Genomic DNA, 20,257 nt, shown 5'->3' with positions numbered 1-20,257 from the left:
ATGCACACGCACTCCCCAACTCCTCTCAGCTCTGGGTCCTCCCTCCAGCCTTAGGCCCAGGGCTCACTCCATAGTGCCTTCCCACACCTCATGAGCAGGCCTAGTTCATTATCTCCAAGACATTCTGCAAAGGCCTTACTCCTCTTGAAGGTCTAAGGAGTTCCTACTGACTTAGGGTCTACAGGGTTCAAAATGCTCTGAGCAGACTGAGAAACCAAAGACCAGTTCCAAATAAGACTTATCCTGAGGAGCACCAGGAGTGCCCATCATCAATTCACAAAATCCTAAACCTCCAAATGGAGGGGACGTGACATGTCATCTCACTCTCGACGAACGCCCTCTACACAAATACCCGAGCCAGTCTTGACTCCTTTTGACATGACCCTATTGTGGGAGCTTCAAAGACCATCATGGATCCCACAAACAGGCATGGCGCTGGGCAAGACGGCCATGAATCCCACAGACAGGGATGGCGCCAGGCAGCCCATGGTACATGGCAGGAAAGGGGAGGGCAAAGCAGGGCAGGGATTAGAGAGTGCAGAGGCCCAGCTTTAGGAAGATGGTTGAAGCCTGCAAAGAGTTAATGGCATTCCACTGGGTCTGGGAGGGTGAACATAGTTTGGATAGAGACACAGGAACAGCATGAGCTAAGGGCCCACAAGGGAAGGACCTCGGTATTTAACTGAAGCATTGGACAGAGAAGTCTGGTGAAACGGATGAAAGGCTAGAGAGGCAGCTGGGATTAACTCATGGAGGCCTGGACTGTCCCAGCCAGGGGGTAAGACTGTGCTCTTTAGATGGGCGCTGGAGGGTGAAGTGTCCTGTGTTTAGCGAAATTCGTCTCTCAATAGCCCGGATGGAGGACAGGGCGAGCCCTGCAGGGAGGACAATGAACCAGGAAGCAGCCGAGAGGTAATGGAATGGAGACAGAGGATCGGAAGACTGGGGGAGGAATGGCAGGGCCTGCTCCCTGATCAGCCAGGCCGGGGAGAGAGTGGCACATGAAGGGCACGTGAGCCTGGGTGACAAGAAGAAGGCTGCTGGTGGTCAGAGACACTGGGCTGTTAGGGGAATTTTAACAGGTGGGAGAAAATGCCCAGCTCGTTGTGGGGCAGCTTGAGAGGTAACATTCGAGAGGCCAGGAAGCATTAGCTCGTGGCAGCTGCACTTTTCTCTGCCTTTGATCGTCACCTGTCTGGGTACCTGGCTGACGCTGACTGGAAGGAGAAAGGGCCAGGGCCAGGAGGCATTTGCTCTCCCTCCCATGGCCAGAGGCAGCCAGCGTCCTAATGAATGAGGGTGAGTGAAGGAAGCATCTGGAATTTCACAGAGAGGCCCATTTCCTTCTGCACATATGAAGCACCTGCTAGTGCTGTGTACTAGACACTGGAAAGCTGAAGTTCCAGGAGGAGGAGATGCTCGAAGAAACAATAAACGAACAACATGCAGGGGGGAGAGTCACAGGACACAGAAGGTCTAGAAGAAGCCTCAGTGGTAACCAAAGGGGAAGGGGAAGGAAGCAGCTTAGGGCTAAAGGACAAAAGAGAGCCCAAGCTCCAGGCACACAGGCCAGGGAGGTCCCAGGAGTGAGGGGTGGGGTGGGTCCAGTGGGGGCAGGACAGGTCCAGGGAGGGAGGGCGGTGGGGGGTGGGCAGGGAGGGTAGGAAAGGGGCCAGGAAGGGGTCTGGGGAGGGGTGGGGGGGCAAGGGTAGGGCCGGGGAGGGTAGGTTGTGGGAGAGGAGAAGCAGGAGGCGGGAGGAGGCTGGGCAAGGTGGGTGCTAGTAATGGAGGAGGGCAGGGGAGGGCCTGAGGACCTGAGTGCAGTGGACAAGGAAGAAGCCTTGGAGATCAGCGGCCAGCAGCGCTGCTAGGAAGAACAAGGGAGAGAGGAGACGAGGTGCCAAGGGACCAGACGGTGACTGAGATGGGCAAATATCACCCAACCCATGCCCGGCACCATTTTCCATGTTAACAAACACGTGTAGCATCTCCATCTGAAATGCTCTCAAAGGTCTGCGAAGGCCACAGCACACTGAAGCACTGATGTGATGAAGCGTGTGTGTGTGTCCATGTGAGTATTTAGCACAACAGTACTTGGGCAGGAGATGAGTCCGTTAAATAACTGTCTTTATTTAGAAACGCAGACCCTACACGTTTCAGGAATCCTCAGCCCCAGTCTGGCTTTGTCACCCCCTGACTCTGTGAAGTTGAGTCAACTGACTTGTCAGGACCCCTTTGTAAAATGTATGAGGTTTTAATCCAAGTAGAGTTAGAAGTTTAAAAGTTCACCCATTTGTAAAATTATGGGGTTCGACTACATTGTTTTAAGCAGTCTTCCAATTCTTAAAAACAACTACAGCAATAAAACTAGGGTGAGTCTATGATTTCAGGCAATTTCTAATTGGCTGATTGTACTTTTTTCCTTTGTATCTAAAATTAAATTAACAGATACCTTCATGTATACACTTGATCTCTGTTGATAAGATGGTGGACTAATAGTCTGTTAGAATAGAAAAAATACATAAAGAGTGAAATAATATGATGTCTTCACAATGGCCAAATTGTGCTGAGGTGGTGATGAGGAGCCGCTCTATGTCCTGAGGCATCTTCTAAGAAAACTCTGGCTGGTGCTTTCTAGTTCATCCTCCTCGGACCTCGCTGTTCTCACATTTTTGTTTGTATTTCTTCATCCTCTGCCTGGTTCGCCTGTCCTGGAGCGTGGGGTCTCATCGGGTTCTGGGACTCTATGCACTCCGCAAGCCCATACGCCGCCATGGTCAGGCTCAGGACCCCCAGCAGAATGTAGAGCTTGAAGCGCACGCACAAAAATGTGCTGTACCCGAAGGCAGTGACGAAGCCCAGGGCCTCCCACAGGCGGTAATTGGCGAAGGCAGCTTCCTTGCTCTTCTCAAACAGAACGCCATAGAGAGCTGCGGAGGAGAGAGTGGAGAGCTCTGCCATGGGTTCCACAGTGACCCTGTTCATGAAAAGAGCACAGCTTTTCCACTGCCCCATTTTCTCAACAAAATCAGGACATTTTTCTTTTTTCACAACAGAATGATTTTACATGCCAGATGATAGCATGAACCCCGAAAACCTGAGGCAGGTCTCAGTTAATTTAGAATGTTTATTTTGCCCAGGTTGAGGACCGGTGCCCGTGACACAGCCTCAGGAGGTCTTGAAGAGTTGTGCCCAAGGTGGTCAGAACACAGTGTAGTTTTATACACTCTAGGGAGACATGAGACATCAATCAACATACGTAAGGTGAGCATTGGTTTGGTTAAGATGAGCATTGGTTTTGTCCAGAAAGGCAAGACAACTCCAAGCAAAAGGTAGGAAGACTGGAAGCAGGGAGGGGGCTTCCAGGTCACAGGTAGATAAGAGACAAATGGTGGCATTCTTTTGAGTTTCTGATTAGCCTCTTCAAAGGAGACAATCAGATCTGCATTTCTCTCAGTGAGCAGAGGGGTGACTTTGAATAGAATGGGAGGCAGGTTGGTGCTAAGCAGATCCCAGCTTGACTTTTCCCTTTAGCTTAGGGATTTTGGAGCGGCAGGATTTTCCTGCTTGTGATTTAAACACAGGGCCCCTTTTGGGGCTCCATCCAGGCTGCTGGCCACAGAGACCCAGGAAAACCCTCCACAGCCTGAGGCAAAGTAGGCAGGCCGGGGGGCAGGGACAGGAGCAGGGACAGAGGCAGGCTGAGCCCCAGTGAGGCAGCGTGTGCGGCCACCTTAACTGCAGGCAGCAGGGCCTGAAACCAGGAGCAGAAGCATGTGGTTCCCCAGGAGGATTCCAGACTGCCAGCCATGGGGTCCTTGAAGCAGGGAGGATGGCGTTTAATTTTGTAAACTCCATGGCACCTGGTTCAGCGTGAGACACACACTGAGTGCGGAGAGAACCGTCTTCCCAAAGATTTGCTCTGCCCACCTCTCCCTTAGTGCTGGAGACGATGTCGTGTGCAGGGAGGCCCAGCACAAAATGTGTTAATTAGTTTTATACAAAACAACTCACATCATGAATGTTCCCTCTACTGCTGAAGACCAACACAGATGCGCTTACAGCAGGGGAGTACCCTGCCTAGAGCCCTAAGATTCACACTGTCAACAGCTTATGAATGTTTGGGAAACAAGAAGCTCTTTGGAACCCTCAGGACAAGGTGCCCTTCTTGTCCCACAGTCTGCCCATTGTCCACCTTAATAAAAGTAATGACCAAAGAGAACTGAATAACCAAATTTCGATTTAGTTGGCTTCTGAGACTATTCTAAACACCTCTTGTCTGTTTTTTGAGGGTGACTGTTAGCATGGGATCCAAAACCAAGGTTCTAGGGAAGAAAATCCAAGTTGAGACACCGTGGCTATAAGTGGTAGATCCTGCCATGTTCTGTGGCTAAAAGCTCCCGGCTACACCCTGGGCAGGTCGGAAAACCAGAGCCAATGGACCCAGATTATAAATATTCTAGTAATACAGGCAACTCTAATTTTAAGCTAACTTTTTGGGAATATGGGTTGCCATCATTCAAGAATTTCAAGATGAAATTTATATTGTGCAGCCATGATTAGAAATCGCTGTCCTCCAAGAAAGGGACTCACTCCGCTCCCCCAGCCCCCCCACCATCTCCCTTCATCAAGTTCTGGTTGGTTCAAGGCCAATTCAGCTTCTTCATAAGTAGCCATGTTCTCCTCAGCCCTCTGAGTTTTTCCATAAACATAAACTTTCCGGGCCCTCAATGCCTCACATGTCACATGAAGAACTTGACATTCTCTGACTCTGGTTCCAAAATCTGGACCTAGCGAGGAGATCGACAACAAAGAGAGAAAGAGCTAGACTGTCTTCTAGCTCACATACTTGTATTCAAAATCACCTAGATGTGTTTGGGAGACAGTAGGTTCCCCAGCATGGAGGACTTGGGGACCCAGAAGGTGGCTGGAAAGTGGGCTGTCCCCTGGCCACAACACAGAATGGAGGAGGCCAAAGAAGACAGGTGTGGCCCCAGACAGAGGTGACACCCTCACTCCTGCCTGTCTCCTAACCCAGCTCTACCCACAGAAGCAGGGTCCACACCCACAGAGGGAGACGCCTAGGACCCAGACGATGCCGCTGGAACTGCCTTTAAGAAACATGGAGGAAGAATCAGGGGAAACCATTGGTCCCACTCGGGAAAGGGGAAGCCACATGTGTGAATGACATCAGCCCAGTCTAGGGGAGGAGAGACCAATGCCAGTCATAACTAAAGTCAGGCTTTTCAGGGAATTACTCAAGATTTGGTTCCTATTTTAATCCAAACATAAAGAAAGCAATGCATTTATTGTTTTGAATTGCATGGAACTACCCACAGCTAATGACATAGTGGGGAAAGACATTTTTTAAAAAGGAAAGTAGACTGAAAATGGTATTTCAACAATTCTGAAATGGCTGTACACGTGTAGAAGATTGAACACATAAGGAAGCGGTCATACCTAGTGGGAACCAGGCTTCTGGCTGCCAGAGAAAAGAGTGACAGCTACGCAGTGGGGGCTAGAATAAGCCCCGTGTCTTACCACCTTAATAAAGAAATAATGTGGCGTTGGATGGTGACCCAAAGTGTAAAGTAAATATACGAGCCCATGCTGATGCAGATCAATGATTGAGTAATAAATACATCGGGGAGAAGGGACAGGTATTTTTATGGAAGAATTACAGTGTACACATAGACATTCCTCAGGGTGGAGATTAGCTGCCCTCTTCTTGACTGCTGGCTTCCTGGGCACTGGCTCCCGCAGAACCGCGTGTGGAAAGGGAAGGCGGTGGGTTTGCAGTGGAGAGATGTGGCCGGCACCACGGTGCCCACGGGATCAAGGTTAACATCGCTGGTGAGGAGGCCTGTCCCTCTCCTGTATCCCCCATACGACAGGACAAGAAAGCGCCTCACCAGGGAGCTGTCCTCCGCAAACCCACAGCCCCAGCCTAATCATGAGAAAACAGCAAACAGGCCAAAATTAAGGAACAGCCTACAAACTACAGTGGTCTTCAAAAGGGTCCAGGTCATGAAAAACAAGCAAAATGAAAAGCTGTCACAGAGCAGCCAGAAGATACGATGACTGAGTCCAACAGGGAATCCAGGACAGGATCCTGGCACAGAAAAAAGAACCCTCGTGGGAAACCTGGAGGAACCCAAATAAAGGCTGTCCCCCCACTGACTGTCACACGGCAGCGTTACTTCCTAGCTGTACGAATGTGCCGTGGCTCTGTGAGATGCTCAGCATTTGGGGAAGCTGGCACAGGGCCTACGGGGTAAATGCGTTGGGTCTATAGGTTGGTACCTTTCAAGGGGACTCTCTATACTACATTTGCAACTTTTCCGTAAATCTAAAACTATTTCAAAATAAAAGCTGTATTTAAAAAGACAGAGCATTGCTCTCAGCCTGGCCTGTCTGCCTTCTCTTCCCAGGTGGCCCAGGGTTAAAGAGACCAGGATGTTGCTCCCGTCCTCAAACACTGGGATGTGGATGAGAAGTCCGGCGATCTTGTTTAGTCAGAGAAGACAGGTTAAGTGAATAGGGCATTGAAGAAGTGAGATTTTCTGAGTTTATCATCCTGAAAACAGCCAACAGAGCAAAAGAGTATTTTTAGACTAGACATTCTGTATCTTCACGGCACTGCATTGGCGGAGAAGGGTTGCCATGGCAACCGCACCCATCTTTCATTAGCTGTCCGAGGGAATAAGCAGAGAGGAGTGCCTGGCACAGATCTCCCCTTGCAGAGGCCGGGGGATGGCTGGAACCCAGTGGGACAGTGAGCCGGGGATCCTCAGTTCTGGCCCAGGAAGGAGGGGCTCAAATGGTGAAGTCCTCTGACCTGCTTCTAAGTGGGAGACTGTAAGGACCAAGTCTTTAAATTGAGCAGTGATGACTGAAAGGTGAGGACAAAGTGCATTGGGTTTTATTCAGTTCGTTAATTAAGAACATACGTGGCCCACATATGTTCTTAAAGGAAAGCACACATTTGGGGAGAATAGGATTAGAAATCTAACTTGCTACTTAGAAAAACAAAAATGAGAGAGAGCTGTTCTTGAGATGTAGCCAAAGCTACATAAAATTTCCAGTTTTTTCAAAAAATAGAGAACAGAGACCTTGTGTGTGTGCTGTGCTGCGTGGAGAGCCAGCCCGCCAGGAGTGCAGGAGCGCGGTACTAAAATGCCACTCACGCGCGACGATTGCGAGTAGAAAGTCCACAGGAGCTTCTGAAGTATGTGAAAATATTTTCCTCAACATTTTTTCTCTGAGACAGAGTCTTGCTCTGTCACCCAGGCTGCAGTGCAATGACATGATCTCAGCTCACTGCAACCTCTGCCTCCCGGGTTCAAGTTATCCTCCAGCTTCAGCCTCCCTCGTAGCTGAGACTACAGGCATGTGCCACCACACCTGGCTAATTTTTGTATTTTTAGTAGAGATGAGGTTTTACCATGTTGGCCAGGCTGGTCTCGAACTCCTGAGCTTAAGTGATCTGCCTGGTTCAGCCTCCCAAAGTGCTGGGATTACAGGCGTGAGCCATCATGCCGAGCCAATTTGGTTTATTTATGAAAAAAGTTACTTTTTCCTGTACAGAAAGACAGAAGTAATTTCAATTTAAATTAGCATCCCTTATTAAAGGGAGTCTTTATTCCAGTCATTCACCCGACTTGGACATTCATACTCTTTGTTTGACCTTAGGTAACTTTGTTTGCACAATTCAACAAGACTTTCCCTGAGAGTACCATGTGTCCATATGAGGAAAAGGAGAGTTAAGTCCACTATTCACATAGCCCAGGAAGAACAAAAACCAAATATGAATGATCACATTCATTGGGAGCATTTAGAGAATTATCGTATGGAATATTGTGGGGATATTTGTCCTAGTGTTCTCCTTTTCATTTAATGTGTAAATACATTTTAAAATTCATGTAAGTTCAGATAAGTCACTGTGCACTTCTGGTAATGGGATGTGCATATGGGGAGCTCAGTAAAACACCGGCTCTGCCACATATCCAGGGGACAGTTTAAACAAATGCTGTGTGACGCTTATTGGTAACATAGCTAAGAGTCCTACAGCGACGTGACATGCCACTAGCTTATAATTCTGCACTGCCAAAAACACCAAAGTGAGTTGCTGTTTGTCTCCCCTCCATTAAATCAGTATTTGTTCTGTTAAGCAATGCCCTGGCCTGGCCTCGGGTCCAGTCTACCCCTTCCAGCCTCCAGGCCTTGATCCCGACAAGCCAGAGCGTGGCGCTGGGCCAAGTACACACGCATTTTGGTGAAGAGCTTCACTAGGTCCATCTGCATTACTGGGGCAGCAGAAAGGACTGTGAAACACGGCTCCTGAAATCCAACAGTGTGGGTTTGTTCAAAGGTGATTTTCAGCTATCCTATGATAGGCAACCCACGAGGAAGGCAAGAAAGGACATGGCTGGAGTGTTCCGTCCGCGATCTATGAGGTCACATGTGCTCTTTATCCTCAGTGCAGGGACAGCAGCCAGGTCTCTTATCTCAGAAACATTGGCCTGTACTTCGTTTGTGGGTTTGCTTTTTCCATTTTCTAAGCCCCAAGTGTTTGCCAGATAAAGCCAGAATGGTGAAGTCTCTCCTGAAGGGAAGAGGGTCTCATGTGAGCCATGCTCACCTCCGAGAGGACCCTTCATCTCGCCTCATCAGCATCTCTTAGACACACAGTCTTGCCTCTTTGGGCCTCTGACACCCCTCAAGGCCTTAGATGGGGTTTTGGGGAAACTCAAGGTTCCTACCCTAAGCCCTCATCTGTGTCATTTTCAACACCACCCAGAATGCACACCCTCCAGCCAGTGGCCACACACACTGCCCCAGCTTCCTTCTCTCCCTAATGACCTTCCTCCAAAACCCTCTCACGCATCTCCTTGTGGAAAACACGGCCAGCCAGCACCAAGCACCTCGGAGCTCAGCAGAGCCTGGCATGAGTGCAGTGGTGCAATCTTGGCTCACTACGACCTCTGTCTCCGGAGTTCAAGTGATTCTCCTGCCTCAGCCTCCCGAGTAGCTGGGATTACAGGTGCAACGGCCGTGTCCCCTCCCAGCTTGCCTGCCTTCAGGCCTCTCTGGTGCGGCTGCCTGAGCCTGGGGCCCTTCCTCCCTGGCTCTTCCTTGGCTCCTTGGCTCTTGCTCATCTCCCACCCATGCCCTCACTGCCCTGCCTTACCTCCTGGCCAGACCACCCTATCCTGTGAGGACTTTGGCATTTGGCTCCTGCCATCATCACGGGATGTCACATTCCATCCGACAACCAGCCCTCCTGGCTCCCCGCAGGGCCGCACCTTGGACCTTGTCACCTGCCTTTTGGAACTGATTGTTGTGACATGGGGCAGGCTCCACGTAGCTCCCGGTCACTCCTGGGTGTCAGCGCTTTCTGCTGCTTCCAGTGACCCTAGGTGCATCTGACCCTCCTCCGCATGCCGGCCCCAAACATGGGGACCCGACTTGCCACTCCACCCCACCCCTCTGCACTCCTCCCAAGCTGCCTTCTCGGGGACACCAGCCCCAGCAAGGCCTTGGAGCCCCCTGCCACCTCCTGCCCTGGTTCCTCGTGCACCCCACCCCACCTGGACAGTGGTCAGCCCAGACGTGATGCAGATGTGGCCTCCTGAACAGTGGTCAGCCCAGACATGATGCAGATGTGGCCTCCTGAACAGTGGTCAGCCCACACGTGATGCAGATGTGGCCTCTAGAATGAAGCGCACCCTGGCCTCTCCTGCTCCCCCACATCCACAGGGCCCCCGCCTGCTGCTCCCAGAAAACCCACCACTGCCCAGGAAGCCCCAGAGCCCCCTCCACAGACACTGACCCTAGTGACCTGTGATGTGTGTGGCTTGTGGCTCACACTGCCACCTCCCATCTTCCCGTGGGCTCCTTGGAAGGCCCTGCGTGTTTACACCCCAGGCCCAGGTACACGGGAGTATGCCTCTGCTCACAAGCACTTCTGAATAAAAGTTTTCAGTCATGAAGAGACTGCTGTCCTGGGGTAGAGAGTCTCGCACCCAGGCTTGAACGGGCGATTTGACTTAAGCAAAACCACATCATCCCAAGGGAGTGGTGCCCAGAAGGAACCTTGGGTGGTTTTCTACTTTTGCATCATGAATCTGAATAAATGCTCAGAGAAAATACGTCAGACTCAGAGGCGACATCAAAGCCCTCTTGGATCTCCCATCTCTCTCAACTCACCTCTCTTGGCTCTGGCCCATTGGCATCTAATGAGCTCTCACAGTTGCCTTGGCCGGGGACCGCCCCCTGCTGCCTCAGAGGAAGGGGCCTGGGCTGGGGACTCACCGTTGTTTTGTGTCTGCCAGACGGCATCTGCCATGCCCCACAGGCCAGAGAATACGAAGAACACTGCCAGCTGGTCAGCACGAGGTCTCCACAGCAGGAGGGCGATCATGCAGGACACGTGGGTCACTGCACCTGGGGGTGCAGAGGGGAAACCGCCGGGCAATGAGGGCCATCAGCATGGCCTGGAGGGGCCTGGAGGTGGGTCAGCACTGGAGCAACCGTCTCGACCGTCCTCTGGAACTGTCCTCTGGAACCATCTCAACCATCTCCACCGTCTCAACCGTCCTCTGGAACTGTCCTCTGGAACTGTCTCAACCATCTCCACCGTCTCAACCGTCCTCTGGAACTGTCCTCTGGAACTGTCTCAACCATCTCCACCGTCTCAACCGTCCTCTGGAACTGTCCTCTGGAACTGTCTCAACTATCTCCACCGTCTCAACCGTCCTCTGGAACTGTCTCAACCATCTCAACCATCTCAACTGTGCTCTGGGACTGTCTCAATGTTTGCTTCATGCTCAATGTTCCCTTAATGCTCTGGAAGTCGTCTTTTAGTTGGAACCTTGACATTTAATTTGTGAGCTGATGTGTATGCATGCTGCCAGCTCTAAATCAATGCACTGCACCACACGCCTGGTGTGTGACCCGCAGCCTCAGCCTGGAGAGCCTTGGGTGTGGTCCGGCATCACGTTGGGAAGGAAGGTCACCCTGTCTGGGCCTGAGATTGCCCCTAAGCTAAGAGGGTTTAAAGTCAGAAAGAGAAGGGCCTTCTCATTAGGTATAAGTTGAAGTATCCCAGCCCCTTTCTGAGTAGCCAGGGAATAGGACAAAGTGTGCCCATGGTTTCATCTGAGCCTTCCAAGTGGGGGCATGGGGACAAAAGGGAGGAGGCCACAGACCTCCCAGGCAGGTGGCATCTGTGGGCCCCACCTTGTGACTCATCCCAGCAGGTCACAGATTTGGGACCTCAATTTCCACAGGCTGTGGCTTCTCTAGGATGCAGTAATGAGGCTGCCCATTGATGCTCAAGATGCCACAGAGGAAGAGCAGGGTCTCTGGCAGCGGAAAGGCAGGTCCACACCGCATGCCCCAGGGCTGCGCCACCTTGGGCAAGTCCCTCCACTTCTGCGCTCCATGATCTCCTATTTGTAAGGGGACGCTGTCTGCTTCACAGCGTGGCTGTGAAGATGGATAGGAAACCCCAGGCAGAGCCTCCAGGCTCCATGGCCCCGGCGGATGCTCACCGTGTGCCCTTCCTCTGGCTGCGCCCCCACACCCAGCCCTGCCTGGGGCATTGACACGCCAGGCGCTGTTTTTCTTAGTGCCCGCATTCCTCATTGTTCACATGATCTCTGACTCATCTTTTTCCTTCCCTTCCCAAGAAAAATGGAAGGTGCTGTGTGTTTAGGAAGGAGTCTGTGGCCTTAGAAGTCTTGTCCTTATCCACTGTGTGAATAGATGTGGAACAGAGCTGCCCCAACCCCAGCGTGGCCTTCCGTGACCCCCATGGCCTCACCACTGGCTTCGTGTCCCTCATTTGCACCTGCAGAGACCCTGCCCTGCCCCACCCTGGCCTGGTCACCACACCGAGCGCCCATTCAGAGCAGGCACTTGCTGTGTGGCCTCATGCCGAGCACAGTGCCTGCCCAGAGCCAGCTTGGGGAGAGATCTGATTCCTGCTTGTTGAGGGGGTGAAGAAAGGACTGAAAGAATGAATGCATCTTACAGGGTGTTACTGATTTCAAAGCAGTTTCAGGGGCACTTTTCCAGCCTGTCCTGACTATGAGCTGCACGCTTTCGCTACTGCAAATCGTTATGATGGCTGGGTTGGGACCCACGCTGCTACCTACCCAGCACGTAGAGCACAGCCCTGCCCGTGTACTGCGAGACCTTTCCATACAACACGGAGCACAGCGCGTCGGTGGCCGAGAAGCAGATCATCACGTAGCCGATGAACTGGATGCCCAGGGTGCAGGTGACATAGGACTGGGGAGAGGGGTGCAGAACCACGTCATGGACGTTCCCAGGTCTCCTGCGCTCAAGCTGAAGCTGCAGTCGGGTGCTTAGAACATCTGCTCTGAGATGGCCAGCAGGCCAGTGTCACCTACACCTTCCTCTAGGCTCTGTGGATCCCGTGCAGGAGAAAAGCTGGTGTTTGTAAGAAAATCCTGTCTGGGGAACAACTAAAAGGAGGCACTTTGGACAACTCTAGACAAAATTCTTTCTCATATATTTCTTGCTATTTGCTGTGAAATGTGCACTATTTTATACGGAAGCCAATACACCCTGCCCTTGCTGGGGCCAATCATTGCCTGTTAGGTCTAAAGAGAGTTTAAAAAAAAAAAAAAAGAAAAAAAAGAAAACGAAGCGGTTGCCCTGCCACCTCTTCCGGGGCCTCAGAGCAGCCCAGCAGCCGGCTGCACATGTGCTCTCACACCCACCGCACCACACTCCCATTATGGGCGGCCTTGAGGGCAGTCACGCAGAACAGGGACTGAGACGAGAAGACCGGCCACAGCCACATCAGGGGTGACAAGGACAAGTCCAGTGGAGGAGCAGGAGGGGCTATCCCCAAAACGCCAAGTGGACCTTTCTGTTATCCTGTTTCTACTCTTTTATGCCCCTAAGATTCCCCATCAAGGCTGTCCTAAAAGTAGCATTGCCAGATAAAGTTGAGGACACCCACTATTGCCTGGGCATACTCCTGGAGAGACATTTGTGGTTTATCTGAAATTCAAATTCTACCTGCGGAGGTGCTTTTTATCTTGCTAAGTTAGCAGCCTTGCCTGGGAGGGATCTGGGGTGGGGACGGAGCAGGGAAGGTTCCTCTGGAAGGAGAGCCTCTGCCAGGCACAGGCCCATGCTGGTCCAGCTCTGGCCCCCAGCTCTCAACAGTCTCCAAGAGAGGCTTCTTTCTTTACACACCCTGAGGTGGGGCACCGCCTCTCTCACCTTGAGGGGAGAAGGTGGCAGGAGTGGATGGAGCAGAAGCTTGGAGAGCCACATCGATTTTTAGATTGTGAAGCATGATTTGAAAACTAGAGGTGCCAGGCACAGTGGCTCATGCCTGTAATCCCAACACTTTGGGAGGCCGAGGCGAGCAGATCACCTGAGGTTGGGAGTTCGAGACCAGCCTGACCAACATGGAGAAACCCTGTCTCTACTAAAAATACAAAATTACCCGGGCGTGGTGGCACATGCCTGTAATCCCAGCTACTTGGGAGGCTGAGGCAGGAGAATCGCTTGAACCTGGGAGGCAGAGGTTGTGGTGAGCCGAGATGGCGCCATTGCACTCCAGCCTGGGCAACAAGAGTGTTACTCCATCTCAAAAAAAGAAAAAAAGAAAGAAAGAAAAAAAAAACTAGAGGGATAAGGAATTTCAGTGGTATTCATGGACTTAATGCTTTTCCTATATGTAAACTCTGAAGTAAGAGTGCAGGGTGAGGTCCAGGCAAGGATAACACCAATGAGTGTCTGCGGGGTGAGTCAGCGGCAGCTGCTCATCCACTTGCTCTGGTTCTTTCCCCAGGAAGACATGGATCAAACAAGAAGTTCTCCCTTGAGACAAGAAGTAGAAGCTCCTGTGAGTTGGAAGTTACTTGGAGGTTGAGACCTTGAATCATAAACTCAGCTATGGTAGCACTGGGAGCACAGGACCCCGCTCCCTCCAGCCCCAGCCCTGGGCAGGTGGCCTGAGACACCCTGCGGTCCTGTAGGTACAGACACAGGTGAGGCAGTGATGCCACACATGGCCTGAGCCACCAGCCCTCACTTTCGTTCATACCCTTGTGTATTCGCTGGAGAGGAATCCTTGCTCCAATCCACTGTACAGTGGCAGCAGAATTAAGAGGCACAGACGTTTATCTCTATATAGCTTGAAAGTCGACAGTAAAGTGGACCAGAAAGGCGGTGATTTCTTCTCTCCTTCACTTTCCCGCTGAACATCTCGTATGGGTTCGAGGAACGCGGCTATCATCAGGACAGCCAGGACACCACTCCCTGAAAGGACATAGCAAAGGCTTTGCTTTCACGGGGGCCCAGAGGCAGGGTGCCTGGCAAGGATTTGTTTCAGTCACTCATCCTCCTCTCGAGAGGGAGGGCTAATTCAGATCCAGATTTCAGGTGACATTAGATATGGCATGCTTAAGGATCTCAGGTGTCTAGTCGCACTTGATTGTGCTGATTCTCTGATTAGCTCACGACTTACCGGCTTTCACATGAAACCTGCCACAATAGGTCAGTATTGTCCTCACCGGCATAAAATACAAAAAATTCCGGAGTGACCCCAGAAGTTCTGAGTGTCCTTAACCATTGACTCTGCTTCTCATTCTAATCCCCAAAGCAATTTCTAACAGCAGCCAGCTTTTTATTGATTTTTTTTTTTTTAGGATAATGATTCCCACAAGGTACCATTTGCTACACTTTTGTTTATTTCAAATAAACAATTTTGTGTAAAAGTCCTCCAATAGGAACTGGTTAAAGATATTAAGGGGTATCCCAACTACAACGGAATGTTGTGCATTTGAAGAAAATTAAAAAGAAGCTCTTTATATACGGATGGGAAAATCCCCCACCATAAACGGTAAAAACAGAAAAAACAACCAAGATGCAGAACTTTGTGTAGAGTGCGCTACCAATTGAATTTAGTAAGAAAGGACATAAAGATGTGCTTGTTTATACGTGCATTAAATATGTCTAGGAAATAAAGCAGACATGGACTTTCTATGGGTGCAGAACTGGGTCTGAGGACGGCAGTGAGAGGGAGACTCCCCGCCGCATGCCCTTTTACAGTGCAGTGGTTGCCCACCTAAAGGGGTTCATTCCAAGCCCCCAGCGGATGCCTGAAACCATGGGTGATGTCAGACTCTACATGTGCCACAGATTTTCACTCTGACAACAGAGGCGGCTACTGAGAGACTATGGCCTGGGGAGCATCTATGGTGCAGACACGCCGGACAGAGGGAAGGGTCACTGCCTGGGTGGGGTGGGCAGGACGGCAAGAGAGTCCATCACGCTACTCAGAAAAACTGCAACTTAAACCTTATGAATTATTTATTTCTGGAATTTTCCACTTAAGGTTCTCAGACTGCAGCTGGCCTCAGGTCACTGAAGCCACACAAAATGAGATGGGGACAAGGGGGACTCCTGGATTTGTCTTTTGAACTATATAAATGGGTTATCTATGCAAAAAATATTTTAACTATTCATTTCATCCCTGAGGAAACATCCTGTACTTTCTCATAATTCCAAAATATGACTAAATCTCCATCTGTCCACCACTTTATTATTTGATCCACCTTAATTTCTGTCGATGGAGAACTGATGTTTATTTAGACGTTTCTCACTTTACATAGAAGCCCTTTCGTCCCCTAATGATTCTAAGTGCCTTCTGTGATACCGTTACCTCTCCACTGTTTCTCTCCCACCTGGCAGTGGTAATGACACGCAGTGTTTGGGGCACCACAGATCACTCAAGAGTGGCAGCGGTCCTTCCCTTCTCTCCGGGCCAGAATCTTTCAGAACGGTTCATTTCTACCTCCGAGAGCTTAGACCCCTGCTCCTCTAAAGACGACGGGAGTTATCCTGTCTTACTGTGTCTGACCAACCTTATCTAGTGCTTTCTCTGTCTCTCTCAGCGTCAGGGTCGTCGTTGACCCATGCAGTGGGCTTGCTGCAGCACTGTGCCCCGGCAGCTGAGCGTTCCTGAAACTGGGAGGTTTGCAAAGCCAGCTCTCTTCCAGCTGTGTGCAGAAACAGCAGAATCCTAGCACCTGTCTCAGAAAGCGCCATTGTTAATGCGGTTCTGCCCAGAAATGCAGATTTATTTCTAAGCTTTACTTTCCGTTTTCTGGCTACTTTCCATCTTGGCTAAACATATTCCCCTTCCTATTTCATGATAACTCAAGATTCTCATGAAGTTTGTAAAACTTTGTATGAAAGCGGGACTCCTGCTGCCACAGGTGTTTCTCGGTCACCCTTGATTTTCCTCTGTGTTGTCCTGGCCACCATGCGGTCTGGCAGGTTGTCACACCTGCACAGGAGGCCGTAGGGTATTTGCAATTATCCGGGCCCCCTTCCAAGCCGACCCCCTGAGCTGACTGTGTGTAGACCATGTGGAAAAGGCACATTTTTCCTCCACTCACTGAAGGCAGCACCTTCTCCACAATCTTGTCTTGTGGGCCAGGACTTCAGTGTCAAGCAGCCCAATAGGACACAACCTACAATCTCCCCGAAAGCCTCATGGGAAGGGGAGAGGCAGGTTATGAACACAGAAGCCACACCCCTTTGTTCAGAATTATGTGTGTCCGGGTGTCATGTGACTCAGAGCCTTCTGTGGGGCATGAACTGGGGGATGCCGCACAGCTGTGTCCTAAATTCTAACAAGAATGGCAAGAAACTTGACTATGAGCGCAATGCTCAGAAACCCAGGAGAGTTACCCAGGGAGAGGGTGTTCTTGTTCTTTTAGGTCCATTTTTCTCTCTTCCTATGTTTTTCTTTATGGTGACATGGCCTTGCTTTGTAGAAAAGGACACACAGGATCCTGCAGGACTGTTACGATCACAATAGTAAGACCACTTCTTCATTTACCTGTGTGATTTCTGCTATACGTAACTTCTAGACTTGGACTCCCTTAGGCTGCGGGATTCCGTGAACCGAGACGGGGCTGTGGCCAGAGAGCACACTGGGGGGTAACCCTGCAGGGGAGGTGCCGCAGACAACAGCCACCTGCGGAGGACAGCTGGCAATGAAGGGCCTGGAAGCCACAGAGAAGCCTATGCTGTTCCTCTAGAGCAGGGGCCAGCAAACTATGGTCTGCGGGCCAAAGCCTGCCCACTGCCTGCTTTTGAAAATAAAGTTTTATTGGCATGCAGGCATGCTCATTTGCTTACATGTTGTCTATGGCTTTTTCCCATTACAAAGACAATGTTGAGCAATTGCAAAAAGGACCATATGATCCACAGAAAGATATTTACATGTAGGAATATTTGCTGTCAGCCCCCACTCCAAAATTCTGTTCTTTTATAGACAGAAGTCTTTGTTGGTGGCTGCCTGACTGGAATTGGTAAAGCTGGAAGGAGACTTGAGGGTCTTGACTCAGCTCAATGTCCCCGAGTCCCCCAGCCTCCTAGTTATGTAGAGGAGGTGGTGAGGGGAAGTGTGGGGGAAGCACAGGCCTGGCTGGTCCCCGGGACCATGTTGATGGGAACCTTGGGGCCTGCTGGGAAAACATGACCACAATTCCAAGTCAGCAGAGACTTGCAGACCAGAGCAAACCGTGGCTCCTCCTGACTCCCTGTCCACACCTTCCACTCACTTCTAAAACCCTCAATCTGGGCCTTGCACACGAGCACCCTCCCCAGGTTGCTCTCCTGATGGGCATCAACAGCCTCTCACTGGCTAAGAGCCTGGTCCAGCCTCCTCCCTGAGCCTCCTGGGGGCCCTGCCACACTCAACACTCTCAAACCCCCTCCCCAGCTGATTCTGCAACCCTGGTGTCCTCCAAGACCCTGGTTTAGTTTTCTGTCTCCTTCCAAGGCTCCAGTTGTCTGCCTGGCCCTCAGTGTTGCTGAACCAGGGGTCCGGCTGTTCTCTGTAACAATTCTCTCTGCTTTTTCTCCCAACAGCCTCATCCCTGTCATGATTCCAGTCACCACCTCAGAAGATGCCTCCACGTCCACACTTGTATTGGCCTCTGGCCTGAGCCCTGCACGGCGTCAGACTGCCCATTGGACACTACACAAGAGTCCCACTGTGTCCTCAAGCCAGGTGTTCCCGGCCTGAGCTCATCTTCCTCTCAGCCCCAGGGCTGTCTTCTCTTCCCGACACCATGTCCAACCCACACGGACCCTGCTGGCCTCTCTCTCAGCCCCTCCCCCTCTGCCTCCCCCTCCCTGCTCCCTCCTCTGGGCTTAGCACTCTGTCCTCAGTGGGTCTCTGCCCGCTGTCCCTCTGCACCTCTAAGTCATGCTGGCATGGGGTCTGTCAAGGAGGCAAGTCTGCACTCATCCAGACCCTTTGGCACAACATCAAGGGCCACAGCTAGTCCTGTGCCCCATCTCTGCCCCTCCACCTTGCCCCCAGCCCTGCGGGCTCTTCCTGGACATCTCGCCTCCGGGGACCTCAGCATCACTTCCCTGCCTGGCCAAATCTTGCTCATTGTCCAGACTCGGCTTAGGGACCACCCGCCCTTGGAGGCTTTCCTGAAACTCCGTGCTCCAGATGCAGCTGCAAGTCAGCTGGGAACTATGCTCAGAACACTGTCGGACTGGGTCTCGGTTAGTTGGGTGTGTGTCTGCCTCCTTCACTAGGCTCTCAGCTTACTAAAGGCGAGCTTCTAGTCATCTGAATGTCTGGACCAAGAAGGCCTAGCATGGCCTAGCACGTGCTCAGTACGCTTTGTCAACTTCCAGCGATAGCTTTACAAGTGCTCACTCAGAGCCTCTGATGTGGAAGTGGCCTGAGGGGACCTGAGGTTGGTGCTGCACATCATCTCAGCATGAGGAAAAGCTCTGCAGTGCCCACGAACCCTCCTCACCTCTGACCCCAGCAGAGTGTGGGACCTGGTGCCCCCAGAGCTCACATGTGCCAGGCCTTTGATCTTTAAGAAGGACCCATTCCAAGGCCTTTGTGAATCCCCAGATCCAAGAATGACAAAGAATATATATATACATACAGAAATATATATGTATATATATAGTACATGCATGTATAAATGTGTGTGTGTGTGTGTGTATATATATATATATTTTTTTTTTTTTTTTTTGAGATGGAGTCTTGCTCTGTCGCCCAGGCTAGAGTGCAGCAGCGCGATCTCGGCTCACTGCAACCTCCACCTCCCGGGTTCAAGCGATTCTCCTGCCTCAGCCTCCTGAGTAGCTGGGATAACAGGCACATGCCACCAGGCTCGCTCAGCTAATTTTTGTATTTTTAGTGCAAATGGGGTTTCACCATGTTGGCCAGGCTGGTCTCGAACTCCTGACCTGAAGTTATCTGCCCGCCTCAGCCTTCCAAAGTGCTGAGATTACAGGCATGAGCCACCGCACCCAGCCAAAAAAGAATATATTTAAATTCTTTACAAAATGGTTTTAAAAACTCTCTAAATGTATCCCCTTCAAAGTTGTAATAAACCTTTGACTATAACACTAAAGTCACATATGAAACTATTACATAACATTCTCTATTAAAATGAACTTCTAAGAATAAGCCTTGTCATGACAATTAACTTCCTTTGGGCAGCCGTTTCATCATGAGCTTGCAATGTCTCCAGCTAAGGTGCAGCCAGCACTTGGGAGCACTCGCCCCTCTAGCCTTTCCACAGAAGGTACTCAGCACATTTCTCAGAAAAAAAAAAAAAAGTGGTTTATAGCAATTATAGATGTTCAGGGCCCCTTGGCCACAGCTGAAACACAAACAGTCAATCCCAGTGCCCTAGCTGGCCACGAAGCTGTCTGTAATGGTAGCTGCCAGCCCCCTGTACTGCTGAGCACTTGCAGTGTGGCTGGGAGACTTAGGAACTGAAACTTCAATCAGTTAAGATGTAAACAACCACAGTGCTTAATGGCTGCTGTGTTGGGCTCTGGAGATGTATAACAATCTCATCACCCCAGGATCCTCTATTAGACAGCATGGGTGTACTGCATTTGATTCATAAGAACACCGCCTGCATGTAATCCAGACCAATACATTTTGCGACGATGTTTCAGAAGAAGAGAGATTACTTTTACATTGGGGGAGACGGTCTTTGTCAGCCCAGGAAGGAGGCTTGGCTCTGCTTTGCTGGGGACCCTGCCCTGGGCCGATGGAGTTCGTACCGGTGTAGATGCCCAGGAGGGTGTAGACCAGCTGCTGGGAGGGCTTCTGGGTGCTGTTGGTGGTTGCGGTGGCCATCAGGCAGTCACTGGCCCCACAGGACATGAGCTGCTCTTCTGGAAGGGTCTCTGTGAG

General features: G+C 50.9%; 1 protein-coding gene across 6 annotated transcripts in view; it reads right to left on the bottom strand.

Moving 5' to 3' along the window:
• Positions 1-2,110: 2,110 nt before the first annotated feature.
• UNC93A (unc-93 homolog A) overlaps positions 2,111-20,257 on the bottom strand; it is a 42,627-nt gene continuing 24,480 nt past the window's right edge. Inside the window, exons 5-9 of one of the 6 annotated variants that reach the window (XM_063666833.1) lie at positions 20,125-20,250; positions 14,096-14,310; positions 12,162-12,297; positions 10,315-10,446; positions 2,111-2,930 (exon numbers count right to left, since the gene is read on the bottom strand). In XM_063666833.1, the coding sequence (XP_063522903.1) occupies positions 2,665-2,930; positions 10,315-10,446; positions 12,162-12,297; positions 14,096-14,310; positions 20,125-20,250 (875 nt within the window). In that variant the 3' untranslated portion in view covers positions 2,111-2,664. The other 5 variants (XM_054491434.2, XM_054491440.2, XM_054491438.2 and 2 more) reach the window with 5 other exon arrangements.

This window comes from Pongo pygmaeus, chromosome 5, assembly GCF_028885625.2.
Source record: "Pongo pygmaeus isolate AG05252 chromosome 5, NHGRI_mPonPyg2-v2.0_pri, whole genome shotgun sequence".
NCBI lineage: Eukaryota > Metazoa > Chordata > Mammalia > Primates > Hominidae > Pongo > Pongo pygmaeus.
Note: the sequence above shows the minus strand (reverse complement) of the source record. Positions and strands in the feature narration are given on the sequence as shown.